General features: G+C 38.4%; 2 protein-coding genes across 5 annotated transcripts in view; one reads left to right on the top strand and one right to left on the bottom strand.

Moving 5' to 3' along the window:
* The window catches only part of abcc8b (ATP-binding cassette, sub-family C (CFTR/MRP), member 8b), a 33021-nt gene extending 32374 nt beyond the window's left edge, over window positions 1-647 (bottom strand). For both annotated transcript variants that reach the window (XM_073853443.1, XM_073853442.1), the window contains exon 1: window positions 433-647. In XM_073853443.1, coding sequence (XP_073709544.1) covers window positions 433-453 — 21 coding nt within the window. In that variant the 5' untranslated portion in view covers window positions 454-647. The remainder of the gene's footprint in view (window positions 1-432) is intronic.
* A 658-nt stretch (window positions 648-1305) lies between these two features.
* On the top strand, window positions 1306-22554 carry scamp5b (secretory carrier membrane protein 5b). 3 transcript variants are annotated; one of them, XM_073853445.1, is made up of 7 exons: window positions 1306-1509; window positions 2244-2313; window positions 2446-2565; window positions 20014-20170; window positions 20559-20660; window positions 20978-21095; window positions 21977-22554. In XM_073853445.1, exons 2-7 carry the CDS (start codon window positions 2307-2309, stop codon window positions 22151-22153), a joined length of 681 nt encoding a protein of 226 aa, XP_073709546.1. In that variant the 5' UTR covers window positions 1306-1509; window positions 2244-2306; the 3' UTR covers window positions 22154-22554. The 3 variants fall into 3 exon arrangements, with proteins under 3 accessions (XP_073709546.1, XP_073709545.1, XP_073709547.1); XM_073853444.1 differs by having other exon boundaries at window positions 2265-2313; XM_073853446.1 differs by lacking the exon at window positions 1306-1509 and adding an exon at window positions 1721-1796 and having other exon boundaries at window positions 2265-2313.
* Window positions 22555-22951: the final 397 nt, after the last annotated feature.

Below are 22951 nucleotides of genomic sequence, written 5' to 3' on the forward strand. Positions count from 1 at the left end.
ACTGTTAAAATGCACTGAGCGTCATCAGCTCCACCGCACAAAAGGGTTAAAAAAACAAAACTATCAAAATCATATGTCAGTCATTACGAATATTTAATATCGTTCATTCTGAGAATAAAAAATGTAGATGATGTCACCAGAGCAACAATCTATTATAACTAAATCATACTGCAATATTACTAAATTGCTAAATAAATTGTCACTGATATTTTTGCATGTTATATTTTGTGTATTGGACTGTTATAATTCAAATCTTAAAATGTTATGAATTTGTATGTTTACGAACATATTTTTGAGTATTGTTAAAAGAAACATCGAGCGATTCTGCTATAAAAAAGAAAAACGTTGAGAAAATATTAACGTAAATATGTCAAAACATTTTAAAGTAAAACTGTGTATTTAAACAGTGTTCGTGCAATAAAATGTACTCACCGTTCTATATCCTCGCATCATTTTGAAAAGAAATTGTGTCGCTTTTCCCACATTCCTCTCGATAAGTTGTTTTCCAATACTAAAATCTTTGTTTTTCAATATCAGTGTTCAATAAAAATGAAAAACATGCAAGCAAAAATAAGTCTAGTAGCCTAGTGATATTTGCATTTGTTGTGCTAGTAAAGTCTTAGATCACTGTGCTGTGTGTGACTGACACGAGCTGCTCTGCAGGACAAGGGTTGAGCGCGAGATTATGTGCACGAGTCTCTCATCCTAAATGATGGCGCTCATTTCCAGTGTTGCAATCTGTTCATGCAAATGGTTTCCCAAACATGATCAAGTTAGAAAAAGAGATAAATTGTCCTCTCTCTATATGTGTAACTTTTATGGAAACTCCGCCCCCTATTGGTAAAATAATATAACTGCAAATCACTAAGAAAAGCTCTGTTTTTGACTTTATACAAACATCTTTAAACAGATTTATGAAATCTGTTGATGTAAAAAATACTTTTTTGCAACACAACAATCAAATTATGAAACAATATAATTTTGTAAATTAAAGGATTACTATTTAACTTAACTCATATTCACACGACTCCGGTGTGTTCGACTTCATACGGATATGCGCAAACTGATAATATTTATGACATCAAAATACCGCGAGAGTGATTCCCATACTTTGCTTTTGATTCGCTCTCGCGGTTCTTCGATGTCAAAAACAGACTTGTCTGCGCAGAGCTGCGTGAAGTCGAGGTTTCAGTCTTAACACGCAGCAACAACTTCAGCACCAAGGAAAGCAACCCGTTTCACAGCGATGATTGGCCAACGATGCGAAAGGAGGTGTGTCTACAATACAATACAGCCTTCCAATTGGACATTACAGTATTAGGGAGGTGCCTGAGAGTCGGAAATAATAACTGTCACTCAGTAAGGATTACCACAAACAATCTTAAGAAACAGATCTGTTTTACTGCCTACTTTGGCTGCAACCTTTGTTTTATTTATTTAAGTCGTAAGCGGAATGTGTGCATGAGCATGCACTTAAAAGACATGCTGTTTTAGAGAGGTGTTTCAAAGGTAAGACGATTATTTTCTGTCTATTCAAAGTCTCCATTAAACCCGGGACGGATGGCTTAGGTCAAACTGCATGATGAATCTCGTTATTGCAATGATAAACAAACGAATGCATCATAAAGGTTGTAAAGTTAAAGATTGTTCAAAGATCATTGTTACGATCACAGTTGGGACGGATGTAATATGTGATGTTGGTCATTTTTAGATAATAGACAAATGGGTGATCCCTCATCCCTCTCTTGCGACTTAAGCCACACGTTTCTAAAGCAGTTTCTAGCCAGCAGGCTTTGGTAAGACATTACACGTCTCCATAAATAATACAAATCTGACAGTAATTCAGTCTCTTTCCATTTTCAAACAAGACATTATTTAGTTTTTTATATATTTGAATAACTTAAATATTTGAATATTTCATAGTTTCATAAATGCAAGGAGACACTGTAAGTTCTAAATGGCTAAAAGCTCATTGCTGATTTTGATAAAACATAATTGCCATTACTTTTCAATGCATTCATACTATAACATACAGTAGTTACTATAACAGCATTGGTAATATTCACAAACTGTCTAAAATCAAACACAGATTGCATAACCAATTATCAGTCATAACAGCTTATACAGTAATATGTTTAACATAAACATTTTAATGTTCATAAGACAAATGAGATTACTTTTATTTATAACCCCACATTTTATTAGATGCTAATATTTTACCTTTATCTCCTGTTCTTTTAAAGGAGTATTTCGTTTACTTGTAGATTCACATCACAAGAGAAGAAGTTGTCACGACCAATTTTCCAATGGCTGGTAAGACCTCCTACAATCAGACCACAAAATTGCACATTCTTAGCATTATATTACATATATATGTATATATACCGATACAAACATCAATATGAATATAATATAAGAGTTATGTACTGTTCATTTGTCCTATAGAAAACAACTTTCCTCCTCTGCCTGGTTTTATACCACTGAAGCCATGTTTTCACCAGGACTTTGAGGAAATTCCCGACCAGCATCGTACCATGTGCAAGAGACTCTACTACCTGTGGATCTGTGAGTCTGTAAAACACATTAACTTAACTATCAATGTCACAGATGATAATACAGACAGCAATCTGGATGCAGCCTGTTGCTTACTGGAATTAGTTTTTAAACAATATGTTAAAACAAAAGATAATGTTCTGGGCCCCTAACCTTGAAAAAGGGAAAACAGTTGCCCCTGGATAAGTAGGCCTCTAGAAATGTTCCCACCTTTCACCTTTTTACCAATAGATACCCCTACTCCCATATAGAATAACATGGACATGCTGCTGACTATGTTTAACAGGGTGTTTATATATTAAATTGATTGTCATCTCTTTCTGTAGATATTCCCTGTAGCTGATCCTTCCCAAGGTACTATACTCACGTGATGCATTTGAATGAAGTGGCATGCTTTATATTCACTTATTCTTTTTTCGATTTTGCATTTTGTAAGTTTCAGTAAAATATTTTTTTCTTGGCTCTTTTTGTGGTTTCAGACAATAGACTGCATGTCACTGTTGTTGTGTGTTTACTATTCAACTTCTTTCTTTTTAAAATACTTATTTTTAGGGCCCGAGCACACCGGGGTGTGAGGACCCTATTGTTCTTCAAGGAGTTATTATTATTAGGGCCCGAGCACCGAGGAGCAGGCCAGAATGGCCTGCACCGAAAGGTGCGAAGCCCTATTGGTTTTGCTCGAATTTATTATTATTAGGGCCCGAGCACCAAGGAGCAGGCCAAAATGGCCTGCACCGAAAGGTCCGAAGCCCTATTGTTTTTGCTCGGATTATTATTTTATTATTATTATTATTATTATTTTATTATTATTTTTTAACATTTTTGGGCACTTTGGGTGCCTTAACATACTCGAAAACTCTTGAAATTTGGCACAGACGTCAGAGTCGTCGGCCATCAGGTCCGGGCAAAAGCTGGACCACGGGCGTGGCAAGGGAGCTCTGTAGCGCCCCCTGTAATGCAAAAACAAACATTGGGGCACAGATCGGGCAAAAATGTACGCACATGTACGAGAGTTGGTACGCATATAGATCTCATCGACCCGAACAACTTTCGCCCTCTAACATTTAAGCTCCGCCCAACAGGAAGTCAGCAATTTTGGATTGTTTAAAAAATGCATGCGTTGAACTTTTAAATACTCCTCCTAGAGGATGCATGCGATTGACACCAAAAGTGGTGAACATGATGTTGAGACATTGTACTTGCTAAATTGCGAAGGGATTTTTGATATCTTGAACGGTTCTGCCATGGCAAGCCGACAAATTTATGGCAAAATCAGAGAAACAGGAAGTGTCTAATATCTAAGGCAAAAAATGTCTTATAGTGATGACACGCGGGGTGTTTGTTCGTCTGAAGATTCCGATCGCATCGATGTGCCTATTGTAAGTCTCGGGTATAGCGCCACCACCAGGCGCCAGGAAGTGTTGCAGTCACAAAGGTTGATTTTTTTGACAGTTCCATGTGATGTTCTTTTAAATACTCCTCCTAGAATGTTTATGCGATTGACACCAAAAGTGGTCAACATGATGCCAAGACATAGTAGATGATAAATTGCGAAGGGATTTTTGATATCTCAAACGTTGTTCCCATGACAACGCGTCAAACTTTACTTTCATTTTAAAGGCATATTTAAGCCCTTCAGTTGCATGCAGTGAACTTTTCAATACTCCTTCTAGGATATTCATGCGATTGACACCAAACGTGGTCAACATGATGCCGAGACATTGGAGATGATAAATAGTGAAGGGATTTTTGATATCTCAAACGCTGTTCCCATGGCAACGCGTCAAACTTTTTACTTTCATTTTAAAGGCTTATTTAAGCCTGACAGTCGCATGCAATGTTCTTTTTAATACTCCTTCTAGGGAAATAATGCAATTCACACCAGAAGTTGTCAACATGATGCTGAGACATTGTAGACGCTAAATTGCGAAGGAATTTTTGACATCTCTAACACTGTTCCCATGGCAACGTGTCAAACTTTACTTTTATGTCAGGCATATTTAAGGCTCTTGGTGTGCTTAGATTGACTTTAAATTTGGCACACACATCAGATTTGTCGGCTGTTAAGTGTTGACAAAAACGTCAGATAAAGGCGTGTCTATTAAGTGGCTCACTAGCGCCCCCGTTTGTCTAAAATGTGGGGTTTCTTTTACCTACAGTACCTAAATGGGTCAGTAGCAGCATGATATTTACCCACTTGATGCACTTGCCCACCGTGCATCGTTTTCTCGGAGGCACCGTGTAGCGGTAAACAAACGTGCGAGGGCCCGCCATCGCTGCTTGCAGCTATATTTTTTTTTTTTTTTTTTATTTTTTTTAACACTTTTGGGCATTTTGGGTGCCTTAACATACTCGAAAACTCTTGAAATTTGGCACAGATGTCAGAGTCGTCCGTCATTGCGAACGGGCAAAGGCTGGAACACGGGCGTGGCACGGGGGCTCTGTAGCGCCCCCTGTAATGCAAAAAAAAACATTGATGCACAGATCGTGCAAACATGTACGCACATGTACGAGAGTTGGTACGCATATAGATCTCATCGACCCGAACAACTTTCGCCCTCTAACATTTAAGCTCCGCCCAACAGGAAGTCAGCTATTTTGGATTGTTTAAAAAATGCATGCGTTGAACTTTTGAATACTCCTCCTAGAGGAATCATGCGATTGACACCAAAAGTGGAGAACATGATGTCGAGACATTGGACTTGCTAAATTGCGAAGGGATTTTTGATATCTCGAACGGTTCTGCCATGGCGAGCCGACAAAGTTGTGGCGAAATCAGAGAAACAGGAAGTGTCTAATATCTAAGGCAAAAAATGTCTTATTGTAATGACACGCGGGGTGTTTGTTCATCTGAAGATTTCGATCGCATCGATGTGCCTATTGTGACTCCCGGGTATAGCGCCACCAGCAGGCGCCAGGAAGTGTGTCAGTCACAAAGCTGGATTTTTTTGAAAGTTCCATGCAATGTTCTTTTAAATACTCCTTCTAGGATTTTCATACGATTGACACCAAAAGTGGTCACCATGATGCCGAGACATTGTAGATGATAAATTGCGAAGGGATTTTTGATATCTCAAACGCTGTTCCCATGGCAACGCGTCAAACTTTACTTTCATTTTAAAGGCATATTTAAGCCTTTCAGTTCCATACAGTTAACTTTTAAATACTCCTTCTAGGATTTTCATGCGATTTACACGAGAAGTGGTCAACATGATGCCGAGACATTGTAGATGATAAATTGCGAAGGGATTTTTGATATCTCAAACGCTGTTCCCATGGCAACCTGTCAAACTTTACTTTCATTTTAAAGGCATATTTAAGCCTTTCAGTTCCATACAGTTAACTTTTAAATACTCCTTCTAGGATTTTCATGCGATTTACACGAGAAGTGGTCAACATGATGCCGAGACATTGTAGATGATAAATTGCGAAGGGATTATGATATCTCAAACGCTGTTCCCATGGCAATGCATCAAACTTTACTTTCATTTTTACACATATTTAAGGCTGACAGTTACATGCTGTGAACCTTTAAATACTCCTCGTATGGGATTCATGCGATTGACACCAGAAGTGGTCAACATGATGCCGAGACATTGTAGATGATAAATTGCGAAGGAATTTTAGACATCTCGAACGCTGTTCTCATGGCAACGCGTCAAACTTTACTTTAATTTCAGGCATGTTTAAGGCTCTTGGCGTGCTTAGTTGAACTTTAAATTTGGCACACACATCCAGAGATGTACTAGGGACCCAGACTTGAGTAAAAGTACAAGTGCTCTATCAAAAAAGTGAGCACACCACTTAAGTGGAAGTACTGAAGTATTAAACATGTTTTGTACTTGAGTATTGCAAGTAGTTTATTTTAAAATATACTACTCAAGTACTGAAAGTAAAAGTACAAGTATTGTGTAATGTAGTTATTAAAGAAAACAGTCAAAAGTTTGAATATAATATTGTTTATATTATTTCAAATGTTTAAGCTAAAGGACACTCACAATTGCTTTGGCTGTAGCAGGAGTACAAGGACAGGAATGTTCAGATTAATTTAACTAATATGGCAATAGAGAATTCAGAATTAATAAAATATTAGTCGATGTAATGGTAATAGGTAAAGGTACAAGATGTTTCAATGTATTTAGGTTTCCTTCTTTCGCGCACACTCGCCCTTTCTCGCAAATTCTTTCTCTCTATCGGTCTCTCTCGTGCACTTTGGTTCTCTCTTCACTTCACATTTGTCCACAACTGCGGCTCATATTTGTGAGTGAGAGGGAGGGAGGGGTCCGCTCTTCACTATCTCCTATTGGTTTAGACCACAATCTGTGTGTGTTTCTAATGTGTATCACCGCTCCGGCAGTGATAATGTAGGTTTGGAATGATTCGTAACATTTGAGTGTAACGAGTAACTATGCAGCACATAAAAAATGTATTGGAGTAAAAGTATTAAACTCATCGAAAATATGTACTGAAGTAAAAGTGGAAGTAGGAGAAAAAAATAATACTTCAGTAGAGTACAGATACTGCCTATTAGTACTTAAGTACAGTAGTGAAGTAGTTCTACTTCGTTACTATACATCTCTGCACACATCAGAGTTTTCGGCTGTTAAGTGTTGACAAAAAGGTCAGACATAGGCGTGTCTCTTAAGTGGCTCACTAGTGCACCTGTTTGTCTAAAATGTGGGGTTTCTTTTACCTACAGTCCCCAAATGGCTCAGAAACAACATTAAATAGCCCACTGATATTTTACCCACTTGATGCCCTTGCCCACCGTGCATCGTTTTCTCGGACGCACCATGTAGCGGTAAAAAAACGTGCGAGGGCCCGCCATTGCTGCTTGCAGCTATATTTAGGGCCCGAGCACCGAGGAGCAGGCCAGAATGGCCTGCACCGAAAGGTGCGAAGCCCTATTGATTTTGCTCGTATTATTATTAGGGCCCGAGCACCGAGGAGCAGGCCAGAATGGCCTGCACCGTAGGTGCGAAGCCCTATTGTTTTTGCTCGGATTTATTATTATTTTTTTATTTTTTTTTTTATTTTTATTTTTTTTTTTTTGTAAACACTTTTGGGCATTTTGGGTGCCTTAACATACTCGAAAACTCTTGAAATTTGTCACAGCCATCAGAGTCGTCCGTCATTGCGAACGGGCAAAGGCTGGAACACGGGCGTGGCACAGGGGCTCTGTAGCGCCCCCTGTAATGCAAGAAAAAACATTGGTGCACAGATCGTGCAAACATGTACGCACATGTACGAGAGTTGGTACGCATATAGATCTCATCGATCCGAACAACTTTCGCCCTCTAACATTTTAGCTCCGCCCAACAGGAAGTCAGCCATTTTGGATTGTTTAAAAAATGCATGCAGTGAACTTTTAAATACTCCTTCTAGGTGATTCATGGGATTGACACCAAACGTGGTGAACATGATGTCAAGACATTGGACTTGCTAAATTGCGAAGGGATTTTTGATATCTCGAACGGTTCTGCCATGGCGAGGCGACAAAGTCATGGCGAATTCAGAAAAACAGGAAGTGTCTAATATCTAAGGCAAAAAAAGTCTTATTGTGATGCAATGCGGTGTGTTTGTTCTTCTGAAGATTCCGATCGCATCGATGTGCCTATTGTGACTCCCGGGTATAGCGCCACCACCAGGCGCCAGGAAGTGTGTCAGTCATGAACTTTTAAATACTTCTCCTAGGGAATTCATACGATTGACACCAATCGTGGTGAACATGATGCTGAGACATTGGACTTGCTAAATTGCGAAGGGATTTTTGATATCTCGAACGGTGTTGCCATGGCGAGGCGACAAATTTATGGCGAATTCAGAGAAACAGGAAGTGTCTAATATCTAAAGCAAAAAATGTCTTATTGGGATGAAACGCATTGTGTATGTTCGGCCAAGGATTCCGATCGCATCGATGTGCCTATTGTGAGTTTCGGGTATAGCGCCACCAACAGGCACCAGGAAGTGTGGCAGTCACAAAAGGTGGATTTTTTGACAGTTCCATGCGGTGAACTTTTAAATACTCCTCCTAGGATTTTCATGCGATTGACACCAAAAGTGGTCAACATGATGCTGAGGCATTGTAGATGATAAATTGCGAAGAGATTTTTGATATCTCGAATGCTGCTCCCATAGCAACACGTCAAATTTTACTTTCATTTTCAGGCATATTTAAGCACTTGGCATGCACTTTGGGTGCCTTAACATGCTCGAAAACACCAGGAATTTGGCACAGACCTCAAAGTCGTCGGCCATTAGGACCGGGCAAACGCTGGAACACGGGCGTGGCAGTAGAGCTCTGTAGCGCCCCCTATAATGCAAAAAAACTATTGGTGCACAAATCGGGCAAACATGTACGCACATGTACGAGAGTTGGTACGTATATAGATCCCATCAACCCGAACAGCTTTCACAATCAAACCTATTAGCTCCGCCCAACAGGAAGTCGGCCATTTTTGATTGTTTCAAAAACGCATGTGATGAACTTTTAAATACTCCTCCTAGGGGATTTATGCGATTGACACCAAACGCGGTGAACATGATGTCGAGACATTGTACTTGCTAAATTGCGAAGGGATTTTTGATATCTCGAACGGTTCTGTCATGGCGAGGCGACAAATTCATGGCGAAATCAGAGAAACAAGAAGTGTCTGATATCTAAGGCAAAAAATGTCTTATTGTAATGATACGCAGGACGTTTGTTCGTCTGAAGATTCCGAACGCATCGATGTGCCTATTGTGAGTCTCAGGTATAGCGCCACCACCAGGTGCCAGGAAGTGTGTCAGTCACAAAGGTGGATTTTTTTGACAGTTCCATCCAATGTTCTTTTAAATACTCCTTCTAGGATTTTCATGCGATTGACACCAAAAGTGGTCAACATGATGCCGAGGCATAGTAGATGATAAATTGCGAAGGGATTTTTGATATCTCCAACGCTGTTCCCATGGCAACGCGTCAAATTTTACTTTAATTTTAGGCATGTTTAAAGCTCTTGGCGTGCTTAGATTAACCTAAAACTTGGCACACACATCAGAGTTGTCGACTGTTAAGTGTGCACAAAAAGGTCAGAGAAAGGCGTGTCTATTTAGTGGCTCACTAGCGCCCCCGTTTGTCTAAAATGTGGGGTTTCTTTTACCTACAGTCCCCAAATGGGTCAATAACAACATGAAAAAGCCCACTGATATTTACCCACTTGATGCACTTGCTCACCGTGCATCGTTTTCTCGGAGGCATCGTATAGCGGTAAAATAACGTGCGAGGGCCCGCCATCGCTGCTTGCAGCTATATTTTTTATTTTATTTTATTTTTTTTTTAAACAATTGACGTAATTTGGGTCCCTTAACATACTCGAAAACTCTTGAAATTTGGCACACATGTCAGAGTCCCGTACCACTAGGCTCATGCAAAGGCTGAAACACGGGCGTGGCACAGGGGCTCTGTAGCGCCCCCTGTAATGCAAAAACAAACATTGGTGCACAGATCGGGCAAGCATGTACGCACATGTACGAAAGTTGGTACGCATATAGATCTCATCGACCCGAACAACTTTCGCCCTCTAACATTTTAGCTCCGCCCAACAGGAAGTCCGCCATTTTGGATTGTTTAAAAAATGCATGCGGTGAACTTTTGAATACTCCTCCTAGGGGATTCATGCAAATGACACCAAAAGTGGTGATCATGATGTCAAGACATTGGACTTGCTAAATTGCGAAGGGATTTTTGATATCTCGAACGGTGTTGCCATGGCGAAGCGGCAAAATCATGGCGAAATCAGAGAAACAGGAAGTGTCTAATATCTATGGCAAAAAATGTCTTATTGTAATGACCAGAGGTGGAAAAAGTAATAAAATATTGTACTCAAGTAAAAGTAAAGTTACTTTAATAATATTTTACTTAAGTAAAAGTAAAGTTACGTGTCTAAAAATCAACTCAAGTAAAAGTAAAAAGTAACTCATTTTAACTTTACTCAGAGTAAAAGTTACTTTTTTACAGCGGGGAGAGGTGGAGATTTCTAGTATAGTTCAAAAACGACAAGGAAATATACATCTCAAACTAGTTGTTTTTAATTGTAGGAACATCTTTACAATTAAATTGCAATAACAAAAAGTTAATAAAATAAAAAGCTTTTTTAAAGTAAGAAACATTTATGGAAATGTTTAATGATTTTTATATGTGAGTTATGCACTTTTGAAGATGGTCAGCAGCTAGTAAATAAAATCACTATAGTTAAGTTGTAATTGATGTATTGCTGGTAACACATTATTTTAGTCAGGGGGCCAATTCTGAAAAGGGCTTCCGTTAAGACTTTTGCGGACATGTTTTGGTACAAGCTGTCACCCTATTTTTTTTGTTAGAAGACACCTATAGGTAAGAGATTAGGGTGGTTGTCAAGCTGAATTATTATTTTTTTTACTTGTGCAAGCGATTTCAGGACAATTTTTTTGGTTTCCAGCTCAACTCGACAATCCAACAATAAATGTTAAAATCTCCACAACCACAAGGCCCATATACATAAAAATGGTATCAAATGAAAGCAAACACTCATGGGATGTCTGCTGAAGTGTCAGAATGAACATTTGTTGTACAATGTAAGAGAAAACAGAACTAGAACATGAAAAAAACAATCTCCGCCTAAAGAGAACCAGTTTTCAAAGTGAATATCAGCTTGGAAACATAACATAGTATCCCAAAAGTTCTATCTATCAATACCCCTATCTATGGGAATGAGTCAAGCCAAGTTTAAAGCTTGTAGGGAGAGACAGTGCAATGATGCACAAGTTATAAAACTTTAATGTCAAGCCGAAATGTAGAACTGTAGATGGTGGTCTATGGTGCTATTTGACTTCATTAATGTACCAGGTTGTAACACATACTATATTTAATTGACATATCACTATAGTTAATAATTCTATCCTAACATAACTGCTCTCTCACTTCTTTGGGGTTAGGGGTTAGTAACTAGTTAGTAGTAATACATGGTAATGAAGAGCAGCTCGAACATTAAAAAGTAAAGTTTGATTTAAGTTCTGATTTAAAGACTTTACCGCATGTCTGGATTTTAAACTTTATACATACACACGTGAGGAAGATCTTCATTTATGTCTGGACATTGAGGAAGCATTTATCTTTATGGTTACCTAAGAAGAACAATGGAGGACGCACTGGAGGAGGATATTGGAAGTAAGTAACAGTTAATTTATACTATTTATATTTGCTATCATGTAATATGCTCATGGCTTGTGCAGTTCAGCCTACGCACAGTAAGCATCAGCAGACGGCACGCTTCGGATTGAAAAAGTTTTGCATTGTTTACAAACGATCTCACGTAATGGCGGATTTCACTGTTGTATGCTGTACAATGTTAAACACAGTTATTCACTTATATCCTTCATGGCAACTTTCAGTAAGCCTGCACTGCTGTATCTTTTAAGTGTGTGCTGTAATATGATTCCATGTTTACATGCTTATTTACAAACGAGTACGCGTGACCTCCCGTAATGGCGGATATCTGTTACATGTTGTACAGTGTTAGACACAGTTATTCACTTTCGTATCCTTCATGGCAACTTTGAGTAATGCTGCACTGCGGGATTTGCTGTAAAATGATTCCATATTGTTTACATGCAAGGCAATTCCATACATTGCGCTTTACACGCGACACCATTTTTATGAGTGCCGCGTTACACGGAGACGCGAGCCCGCGCACATGGCCGCCATATGCAATGTGTTTTTAAAGTTCATACGCGCTTACAGAAACACGTTTAAAACAGAAGCTAGACGATAAGGGGATGGGCATCTGAAAACAGCTTTTTATATAACTTATCACTGCAGATGTTTATCTGAGATGTTCTGAATTTAGTTTGTGTACATGATAGTTTATATGAATGTACTATCAGTGATATTTACCCATCAGTTATATATGTAAGGGTATTTCTGTGGACAATTAATGCTAACAGCTGTCCATAACTCTCTTACAGGTCTGCATCCCTCTCATCAGTACAAAAACTATGAAGTGGAAAAACGCTTTTTAGACATAAAGTTATATGGTAACATTAGCCACATGACCAGCTCTGTTGTTTATCAGTTTCTTATACAAGTTAAGTTTTTGAATTGAGTTTGTTTCTAAATAAACAGAAAATGCCTTACTGACCTTAATTTCTATTTTTATTATATTGTTAACTTCTTAATAAACCTCAAACAAACATGTATACATTTGTCCTCACATTCTTTACTGTAGTTCCCAACATTCCTGCCTCATTATGCAGCTCATTATGCGAGCCTTTGTTTGCTAGCTGTAAATCAATCCTTTCTCGCATACGGCCCCTCTAAACGAAAACTGTCTTACAATTTCTAAATCAATATATTGTTTTATGTGAATGAGTAAGCAGAATGATTTTCACATCATTTTAATGAGAAAATAACCGGTTCAGGAACGTCAGTTTTAGGGTAGAACCGAAAACCGGAAACGTTAAAATACTGCTTCTGTTCGGAACGAACCAGTTGGGAAAAAAACCTGTTTAAAGCCCTGGTTTGCAGACAAACTGTTCTTCATGTGCAGCCCGTAGGTGGGCAACATTAATCATCAATCCCAGCTGCCGTTGCAACTTTTTCATCATCATCGGGCGGCAGTGGCCTAGTGGTTCATGTAGGTTGTCTACAAACCGGAAGGTTGGTGGTTCAATCCCCGGCTCCACTGAACCAAGTGTCGAGGTGTCCTTGAGCTAGACACCTAACCCCAGCTGCTCCCGACGAGCTGGCTGGCGCCTTGCATGGCTGACACCGCCGTCAGTGTATGAATGTGTGAGTGAATGGGTGAATGTGAGGCTAATTGTAAAGCGCTTTGGATGGCCATAGGTCTGTTAAAACCGCTATATAAGTCCATTTACCATCATGATTAGAAAGTTTGGTTCAGACTGTTGACTCTGCTGTGATCATCTTCTCTGGATCTGCTGCCTCATGCCAAATCACAGCTAGACTGAAACAACAGTGCCCAATGTGGTGTGGTACTCTTGTGGTATTTATTGATTATTATTTTTTAATGATCATGCTTGCACATAAATTGGATTATATTGCACATTTGCCCAAAATTACAGTAGGACATAAAAAATGGAAGCACTTTGGGGGGGATCCGCTTTTACCACTTTTAAGAATATAATGTTAAAATGGTCAAAAAAACATTTACTAAGCTGACAACCTGGCTAGAACACATGTTGCGGGGTTAAATATTAATACTGAATAGGTTGTATGCTTGTACCAAAAAGTGTCCGACAAAGTTTTAATATCAGTTTTGGCCTCCTGACTATTTTATTAAACTATATATCTAGTTTAAATGAGCATATAACGAGATGAGTGTCATGTCTATATACATTTGACACATTTATTGTCTTCTAGCTGGGTACCTGATGTCAGACGTTGATGTCAGATTCTTCTCTCTCTCTCTCTTTTTCTCTCTCTCTCATGACCTGCGCATTCTCGAGGACGTTCTGAAGTTGTGTTTGACTTGATGTGAAGCTGCTAGACTGCGGAGGATAATGCGCATTGTATTAAAAACGCGTCGTGCATATGAGCGGTAAAAACCGGGTGGCAATTTTGTACTCAAGAGCATGAATCCTACCTTTCATAGAAATGAAACACTCGCTTCGCGTCAGTGGAAAGTGGTCACTTAAATATGACCAGGGGTTTCTTTCATAAGATTGGAACTGAGGCGGGTCTGCATTAGCGCGCGCCTGTCTCGTCCGTCTCCATGGTTCTTTTTGCGCGTTCCCCCGCCCATCAATCATCTGTTGCGAGTCTTTATCATCTTGCTTTTTTTAAATATTTTTTTACTCAGTAACGGATATGATTTAAAATGTAGCGAAGTACAATACTTTAAATAAAACATACTTAAGTAAAAGTAAAAGTACATATTTTAAAAACTACTCAAAAAAGTAAAAGTACACAAAAAAACTACTCAATTACAGTAACATGAGTAAATGTAATTCGTAACTTTCCACCTCTGGTAATGACAAGCGGGGTGTTTGTTCATCTGAAGATTCCGATCGCATCGATGCGCCTATTGTGACTCCCGGGTATAGCGCCACCACCAGGCGGCAGGAAGTGTGTCAGTTACAAAGCTGGATTTTTTTGACAGTTCCATGCAATGTTCTTTTAAATACTCCTTCTAGAAAAATCATGCAATTGACACCAAAAGTGGTCAACATGATGACGAGACATTGTAGATGATAAATTGCGAAGGGATTTTTGATATCTCGAACGCTGTTCCCATGGCAACGTGTTAAACTTTACTTTCATTTTAAAGGCATATTTAAGCCTTACAGTTTCATGCAGTGAACTTTTAAATACTCCTTCTAGGATATTCATGCGATTGACACCAAAAGTGGTCAACATGATGCTGAGACATTGTAGATGATAAATTGCGAAGGGATTTTTGATATCTCGAATGTTGTTCCTATGGCAACGCGACAAATTTTACTTTCATTTTAAAGGCTTATTTAAGCATTACAGTTGCATGCGATGTTCTTTTAAATACTTCTTCTAGGTAAATAATGTTATTGACACCAGAAGTGGTCAACATGATGCTGAGACATTGTAGATGCTAAAATGCGAAGGAATTTTTGACATCTCGAACGCTGTTCCTATGGCAACACGTCAAACTTTACTTTTATTTCAGGCATATTTAAGGCTCTTGGCGTGCTTAGATTAAATTTAAATTTGGCAAACACATCAGAGTTGTCGGCTGTTAAGTGTTGACAAAAACGTCAGATAAAGGCGTGTCTATTTAGTGTCTCACTAGCGCCCCCATTTGTCTAAAATGTGGGGTTTCTTTTACCTACAGTACCTAAATGGATCAGTAGCAACATGAATTAGTCCACTCATATTTACCCACTTGATGCACATGCCCACCGTGCATCGTTTTCTCGGAGGCACCGTGTAGCGGTAAAAAAACGTGCGAGGGCCCGCCATCGCTGCTTGCAGCTATATTTTTTTTTCTTTTTCTCCGACTTCAGCGGGACTTTAGAGGGCCTAAACATACTCGAAAACTCATGAAATTTTGCACAGATGTCAAGAGTGATGAAAATTTACATGTGGTGTATGCTTTAGAATTAGGCGTGAGAAAATGGCTCTATAGCGCCACCTACAAATTTTCAACGAAGCAGCCCTCGGACTGTGTTTGACGTACAATTACGAAATTCGGTACGCGTCTGTAGCATGACAAGACCTACAAAAAAGTCTCTTGGAGCGAAGCCGTAAACCAAACAGGAAGTCAGTTATTCTGAGTTATTTTTGTGATTTGGGCGCAGTTTTTGTCATTTCCAGGCGTCATACTTTAACTAACTCCTCCTACAGTTTTCGTCGGATCATCTTCATATTTGGTGAGTGTCATCTTAAGGCCTTTGTGATGCTAAATTGCGAAGGATTTGACTCTACGTAAAAATTTGTGTCGGTTCTGGCCCGACAAAGTTTGATGTTTTCCAATGAAACAGGAAGTTGCTGGAACTCATGCATACAGTGTCCGATCTGTCCCAAATTTCACATGATTGCTAAGAGTCCTGACCTGAACACATCTACATAACAATTTTCATTTATAGCCATAGCGCCACCAGCTGGCAACCTGAAGGAACATGTTTTAGTGCCACTTTCAAATATTGAATGAATCAGCCCTTGGACTGTGTTTAACTTACATGTACGAATTTCGGTATGCTCATGTATTATTACAAGCCCTACAAAAAAGTCTCTTGGAGCAACGCCCTACATCAGACAGGAAGTCAGCTATTTTGAATTATTTCTCAGATTTTGGCTCAGTTTTTCTCATTTCCAGCAGTCATACTTTAACTAACTCCTCCTACAGTTTTCGTCGGATCATCATCATATTTGGCGAGTGTCATCTTAAGGCCTTTGTGATGCTAAATTGCGAAGGATTTGATTCTATATTAAAATTTGTGTCTATTTCGGCCAGCCAAAGTTTGATGCTTCGCTATGAAACAGGTTGCTGGAACTCAGGCATACAGTGTCCGATCTGTCCCAAACTTCACATGATTGCTAAGAGTCATGACCTGAACACATCTACATGTCAATAGTCACTTATGGTTATAGCGCCACCAGCTGGCAACAGGAAGTGACATGTTTACAATGATTATCCAATGTCTGATCTGTCCCAAACTTCACATGATTAATAAGAGTCCTGGAGTGAACACATCTACATGTCATTAGTCACTTATGGTTATAGCGCCACCAGCTGGCAACAGGAAGTGACATGTTTACAATGATTATCCAATGTCTGATCTGTCCCAAACTTCACATGATTAATAAGAGTCCTGGAGTGAACACATCTACATGTCAATAGTCACTTATGGTTATAGCGTTACCAGCTGGCAACAGGAAGTGACATGTTTACACTGATTATGCAATGTCCGATCTGTCCCAAACTTCACATGATTAATAAGAGTCCTGGACTGAACACATCTACATGTCAATAGTCACTTATGGTTATAGCGCCACCAGCTGGCAACAGGAAGTGACATGTTTACACTGATTATGCAATGTCCGATCTTTCCCTAACTTCACATGATTAATAAGAGTCCTGGACTGAACACATCTACATGTCAATAGTCACTTATGGTTATAGCGCCACCAGCTGGCAACAGGAAGTGATATGTTTACAATGATTATGCAATGTCTGATCTGTCCCTAACTTCACATGATTAATAAGAGTCCTGGACTGAACACATCTACATGTCAATAGTCACTTATGGTTATAGCGCCACCAGCTGGCAACAGGAAGTGACATGTTTACAATGATTATGCAATGTCTGATCTGTCCCAAACTTCACATGATTAATAAGAGTCCTGGACTGAACACATCTACATGTCAATAGTCACTTATGGTTATAGCGCCACCAGCTGGCAACAGGAAGTGACATGTTTACACTGATTATGCAATGTCTGATCTTTCCCTAACTTCACATGATTAATAAGAGTCCTGGACTGAACACATCTACATGTCAATAGTCACTGATGGTTATCGCGCCACCAGCTGACAACAGGATGTGTCTTGATTACTCTGATTAAGCAATGTCTGAGGTTCTCCAAACTTCACATGATTAATAAGAGTCCTGGACTGAACACATCTACATGTCAATAGTCACTTATGGTTATAGCGCCACCAGCTGACAACAGGAAGTGACATGTTTACACTGATTATGCAATGTCCGATCTTTCCCTAACTTCACATGATTAATAAGAGTCCTGGACTGAACACATCTACATGTCAATAGTCACCAGTGTTGGGCAAGTTATTAAAAAATTAGTAATTAGTTACAGTTACTAATTACTTCTTTTAAAAGTAACTGAATTACTCTACCGGTTACTGTATATCAAAAGTAATTAGTTACTTAGAAAAGTAACTTTTAAGTTACTTTTATGTTTGCTTTTTAAATGTAAATATGAACAGTACTGAACAGTCAAACAGTAAAATGATATGGACGGGCTATTTTACACGTAAGACTCTAATATATCACATACGGTAGGAGCCAATTTTGCTTTAGATTCAACCTTTGAATATTTTTGTTAGAAATTATCTTAATATTTAAACTTAGTTTATTTATGTATATCATTTAGACCATTTAGACAAATATTCTGCATGTTTACAAAAATATAAAATGTGTTAAAATTGTGTAGTGTCTCTTTAAAAATTTTCAAATTTTTGTCAAATTTCTAAATAATAATTATTTTCTAAAATAAATTATAATTTTTCTGATTTCATATTTATTTTAATAAGTTAGAAACGTCTCCGCTGTGTCCTGCTGACAGGCACGATGCGTGTGCAGCAGATGAGGCAAATTATGGGTCCTCCGAAGGTTAGACCGTCTCATTTCAGTTCTCTTTGCGAACTTCTGAGCGCCTTGAATGGGCAAGTGCTCACCTTTTATCACATGCTTAGTAGGGTGCAGCCCTTGAATTGGAACACAGCTTGTGAAGCTTGCCGCAGGGACTGCGCTCTTTGGTCATATATTGTTTGTTTTCTGTTGAATTTAAATGATACACAGGATTAAAGGAAGATATTTATTCAGAAAACGGAGTAGGCTACGTGGATTGTTTTGTCGGACGAACACAGAGCGAGTGGATTGTTTTGTCAGATGGACACAGAGCGAGTGGATTTTTTGTTCGGATACGGAGAGACTGAAACTAAAACTAAAAGCGAGCTCACACATACTATGGAGTTTTAACACGGGTGTACACCGCAGTGTGAATATTTTAGTGGAAACAACAATCGCGGATCATTCTCTTCCATGAAGCCGATGTAAACATCTAAGAATATATGAACATTTCTTAGATTTATTACCTTTGTGGACTACAAATGCAAGTTGATGTCATACTGCGATTGCTTGGTGAAGATAATTTACAAACATGAGACCGGATGGATTATGACTTGCGCACAATTTTTAAACAAAGGTATGTTGTCCCGTTTAGATTTTTCATGTTCATTCTATATGCACTGTCAGCTATGATGAAGTGTAATGAATCATTGCGCCGCCAACTACAGTCCTGCGACGTCAGATATGTCTTGTCTATTTTTTACAAAATAGAGTAACGCGCGTAACAAACTCATTTAAATTTCAGTAATTGTAATTGCGTTACTTGATTTAAAAAAATAGTGGAGTTACAGTAACGCGTGACTCCCATCACTGATAGTCACTTATGATGCCAATAGTCAGTTACGGTCATAGCGCCACCAGCTGGTAACAGGAAGTAACATGTTTACAATGATAATGCAATGTCGGATTTGTCCCAAACTTCACATGATTGATAAGAGTCCTGGACAGAACACATCTACGTGCCAATATTTACATGTAGTCACTCATACACACACACACTCGCTCACTCACTCTCTCTCTCTCATGCTATCTTACACAATGCTACCTCGCTGTCATTTGTAATTAGCAACAGGAAATGTGGCACATTATACTACACTTTTAAATGGTTCACCTATGTTTACATGCTTAAATGCCTATTTACTACTGTTCCCTTTAATTCTTCTCATGCCACGGCATGGCGGTGTCAGGTGTGCGAGGGCCCTTCCATCACTGCTTGCAGTTTTAATTTTCTCCTTATCTTGTATGGGTTTTAATGCTTTCAGCTTGTATGGCAGTCTGCATTCATAACCTGTGTGCAAATGCACGCATCAATTCGGCTGTTATGCAGAGTGGGTCTCCAGGTTACACTGTGGTTGCTGAAGCGTTTACTCTGTTTATTGACAGCTGCATTTTCTTGCAAACAAATAAGACGTCTCTGTTATTCTCTCTCTCTCTCTCTCTGTCTCTCTCTTTCTCTCTCTGGTGCTAGAACATAGATCATCCTCTAAATGTACAATGTACACACACACACACACACACATACATACACTTTCTTTGTAGGAATGTATTTAACCAGGGTGGCATATCACTTGTGTTTTTCAGTGTATTGTGTCACTTTGCTGGTGAATTTTTTTGGCTGTATGGCATGGATGTTTGGTGGTGGAGGAGTGACTAACTTTGGGATGTCGCTCATATGGGTTATCCTCTTTACCCCGTGTTCCTACGTGTGCTGGTTCCGATCCATTTACAATGCCTTTAAGTGAGTACCACACCTTGCAGTGAACTATATTTAGGGCATGCAGTTTTTCAATCAATAATTTACACAGTGTCTTTTCATTTTTTTTTTACATTTGTAATATCGGCATAGAGATGATTGTTAAAATTTGTTGGGCATATTGGCAAATGCATTTAGGGACACTGCCTTCAAATCTTTCTTTATTATAAATAAAACAAAATCACACAAACATGTGCATAATAATGTTTAATAATAATAACGTCCTCGAAGGAAATAAACTACTGTATCATTTCAATATTTACTGTGGTTTATTAATGCAGAACAATAATGCATCCATGTGTGCATCCAATGTTCATATTGTTTTAGTTAAATATGTTTATGGTGAATATTCTTTCACTTTTTGCTTTCTCAGGACTGACAGCTCATTCTATTTCATGGCTTTCTTCTTTGTCTTCATGGCACAACTTTTCATTGTCATAATACAGGCCATTGGTATCCCAGGTTGGGGCGTCTGGTAGGTGCAACTTAAAAAAATATAATACAACAGATATGTTTTCCTTTTATCTGATTTGATATTCCTCTAATTTTAGTTTATATAATAATGTCATTACATTGCAGTTACATTACATTTTACATTTATTCATTTGGCAGATGCTTTTATCCAAAGCTCTTTACCTGTTGAGCTGCAGGAACACATACTGTATGCCCGTTATATGCTGCTAGAATAAAAAAAAATTATAAACTTATTTCTATATTTCATTGTGCTCTGTATTCACATGTATGGATATATACGTATGTGTTAAAGCAGGATGACATTGTGTTGTGTTTCAGTGGCTGGTTGGGCACCATCTCGTTTTTTGGCACGAGTATCTTTGCTTCCATCATTATGCTAATTCCCACGATCATGTTCACTGCAGTCGCTGCCGTTTCATTCATCGCGCTTACTAAGGTACCGGTCCTTCACGTATAGTATCAACATAGGCACATCTATTAAAGCGGGACAGGCCTCTGTTTGCCTCATTGCTTGTGCAGTCGGCCTGTCCGGCTGTAGTTACAGCTCGTTTGGCTGACATGGAAGACTGGGTCTGGTTTGCTGTCTGTCGTGTGATGTGTCATTAATTGTGATGCTGGAGCATGCAGTGGTTGTTAATGAAATAAAAGAGTAAATAACTTAAGCGTTATGTGTCTGACAAGCTCAAAGGCTAGAAAGTTACCTGTATTTTTTGAGCGTATCTTTGCATGTACTACATATACGGTAGATACTATACATATAAATGTGTGGGAGACATACTAAGAAAAACGTAGGAATACGTTTAGAAAGTTGATACTGCACTGCTGTGTGACATAGTCAATCAAAAACACATTAAATTATTATTATTATTATTAATTAAAAAAATTAAGTGCTTGTAGCTTTAATGGCCACATACTGTATTACTGGGAGGAATATTTACACATTAAAATGCATTTATCACAACACAGGACAATATAAAATCAAAGGTACATATTGGTACATACCAAATATATTCATACTACAATGGCACATATTAGAATCCTTTTAAATGCTAATGCCTTAAGTGACAGCTTGGGGCCATTTTTACCATCTTTACTGACAGTGCAGGTGCAGGACCTAAAATACATGTTTACACAATTTTCATTTTACAATCATAATTATATAACTACAGTATAAAACATAAATGTTGATAAAAATGACAATGGACACACTAAAATCATAAATACTTAAATTTCCTATTTAGATATTTAGAGTTTCTCCTAGTGTTTTAGATTTAAAATCAGCAGCTGAATGTCCTCATTGTTTTGTGTGTATGGTAGGTTCATAACTTCTACAGGGGGAGTGGAGGCAGTATGAGTAAAGCTCAGGAGGAGTGGGTATCTGGGGCCTGGAAAAATCCTCATGTTCAGCAGGCAGCTATGAGTGCCGCTACAGGGGCCATGCAGGGCCCGCCGACACAACAGTTCTCCACACCCACCTATGACAATACAATGTAATACAGTAGAAAACAACAATGATGTACTGTAGCTAAAACATGAAGGTGATATGAAAAGAATTGTGTTGTTAAAACAATGTAGTATTTTTTTGTGTTTTGTCTATGTTTGTTTTTATATTTTAGTTTTCATGATTAAAAAAATGTGTTTCTGTAATGTAGCCATATACAGTAAAAAGAGGTAGTAATGTGTGTCATAATTAGATTTGTATCAGGGTTCCCACTGTCATGGAAAAATAATGGAAGTCATGATTCTTTAAAATATTTGTTGTTTTATTTTAAAAATAGCTGAGATCTAAAATATTTCATTGGCAAGATAGAAATTGTTCTTTGTGAGCACAGTCTAGGATGGAAAGTGCAGCTTGAAAGTACATAAATTACTATATTTGTCCAAAACTGAAAACCCTGCCCAAGGCTGACATTTTTTTTTATATATAGGTATGAAGAATAATTTATTAGATGTTTCATTTTAATTTCAGATGTGTGTATAAAATGTAGATTTGTGAGTATACTCTGGGTCAAAATGTGACGAGGTTAGTATAAATAAAAAGTTGGATTTATTTTTTTTTTAATAATTTATAGCTACTTTTAACTAATCAAAAAGATTTAAATAACTTATTCTCAGCAGGTATTTCTCACTCCTACCCTCTGGCATGAGGTTTAGAAGTATGAGGTGTAATAAAGCCCGCTTCAGCAGAAGTCTAATCCCATTAGCCATACAAACACTTAATAAGACAGAGATATCCAGATAAATAATCTGTATGCTGTAAAATGCTGCTGTGAAATGATGTTTGCTCCCCCT

The sequence above is a fragment of the Misgurnus anguillicaudatus genome, chromosome 15, assembly GCF_027580225.2.
Source record: "Misgurnus anguillicaudatus chromosome 15, ASM2758022v2, whole genome shotgun sequence".
Lineage (NCBI taxonomy): Eukaryota > Metazoa > Chordata > Actinopteri > Cypriniformes > Cobitidae > Misgurnus > Misgurnus anguillicaudatus.

Coding starts and splice junctions, on each gene's coding strand:
- scamp5b (XM_073853445.1), top strand. Junction 20,171..20,558: donor TCCATTTACAATGCCTTTAA/GTGAGTACCACA, acceptor TTGCTTTCTCAG/GACTGACAGCTCATTCTATT. Junction 20,661..20,977: donor ATCCCAGGTTGGGGCGTCTG/GTAGGTGCAACT, acceptor GTTGTGTTTCAG/TGGCTGGTTGGGCACCATCT.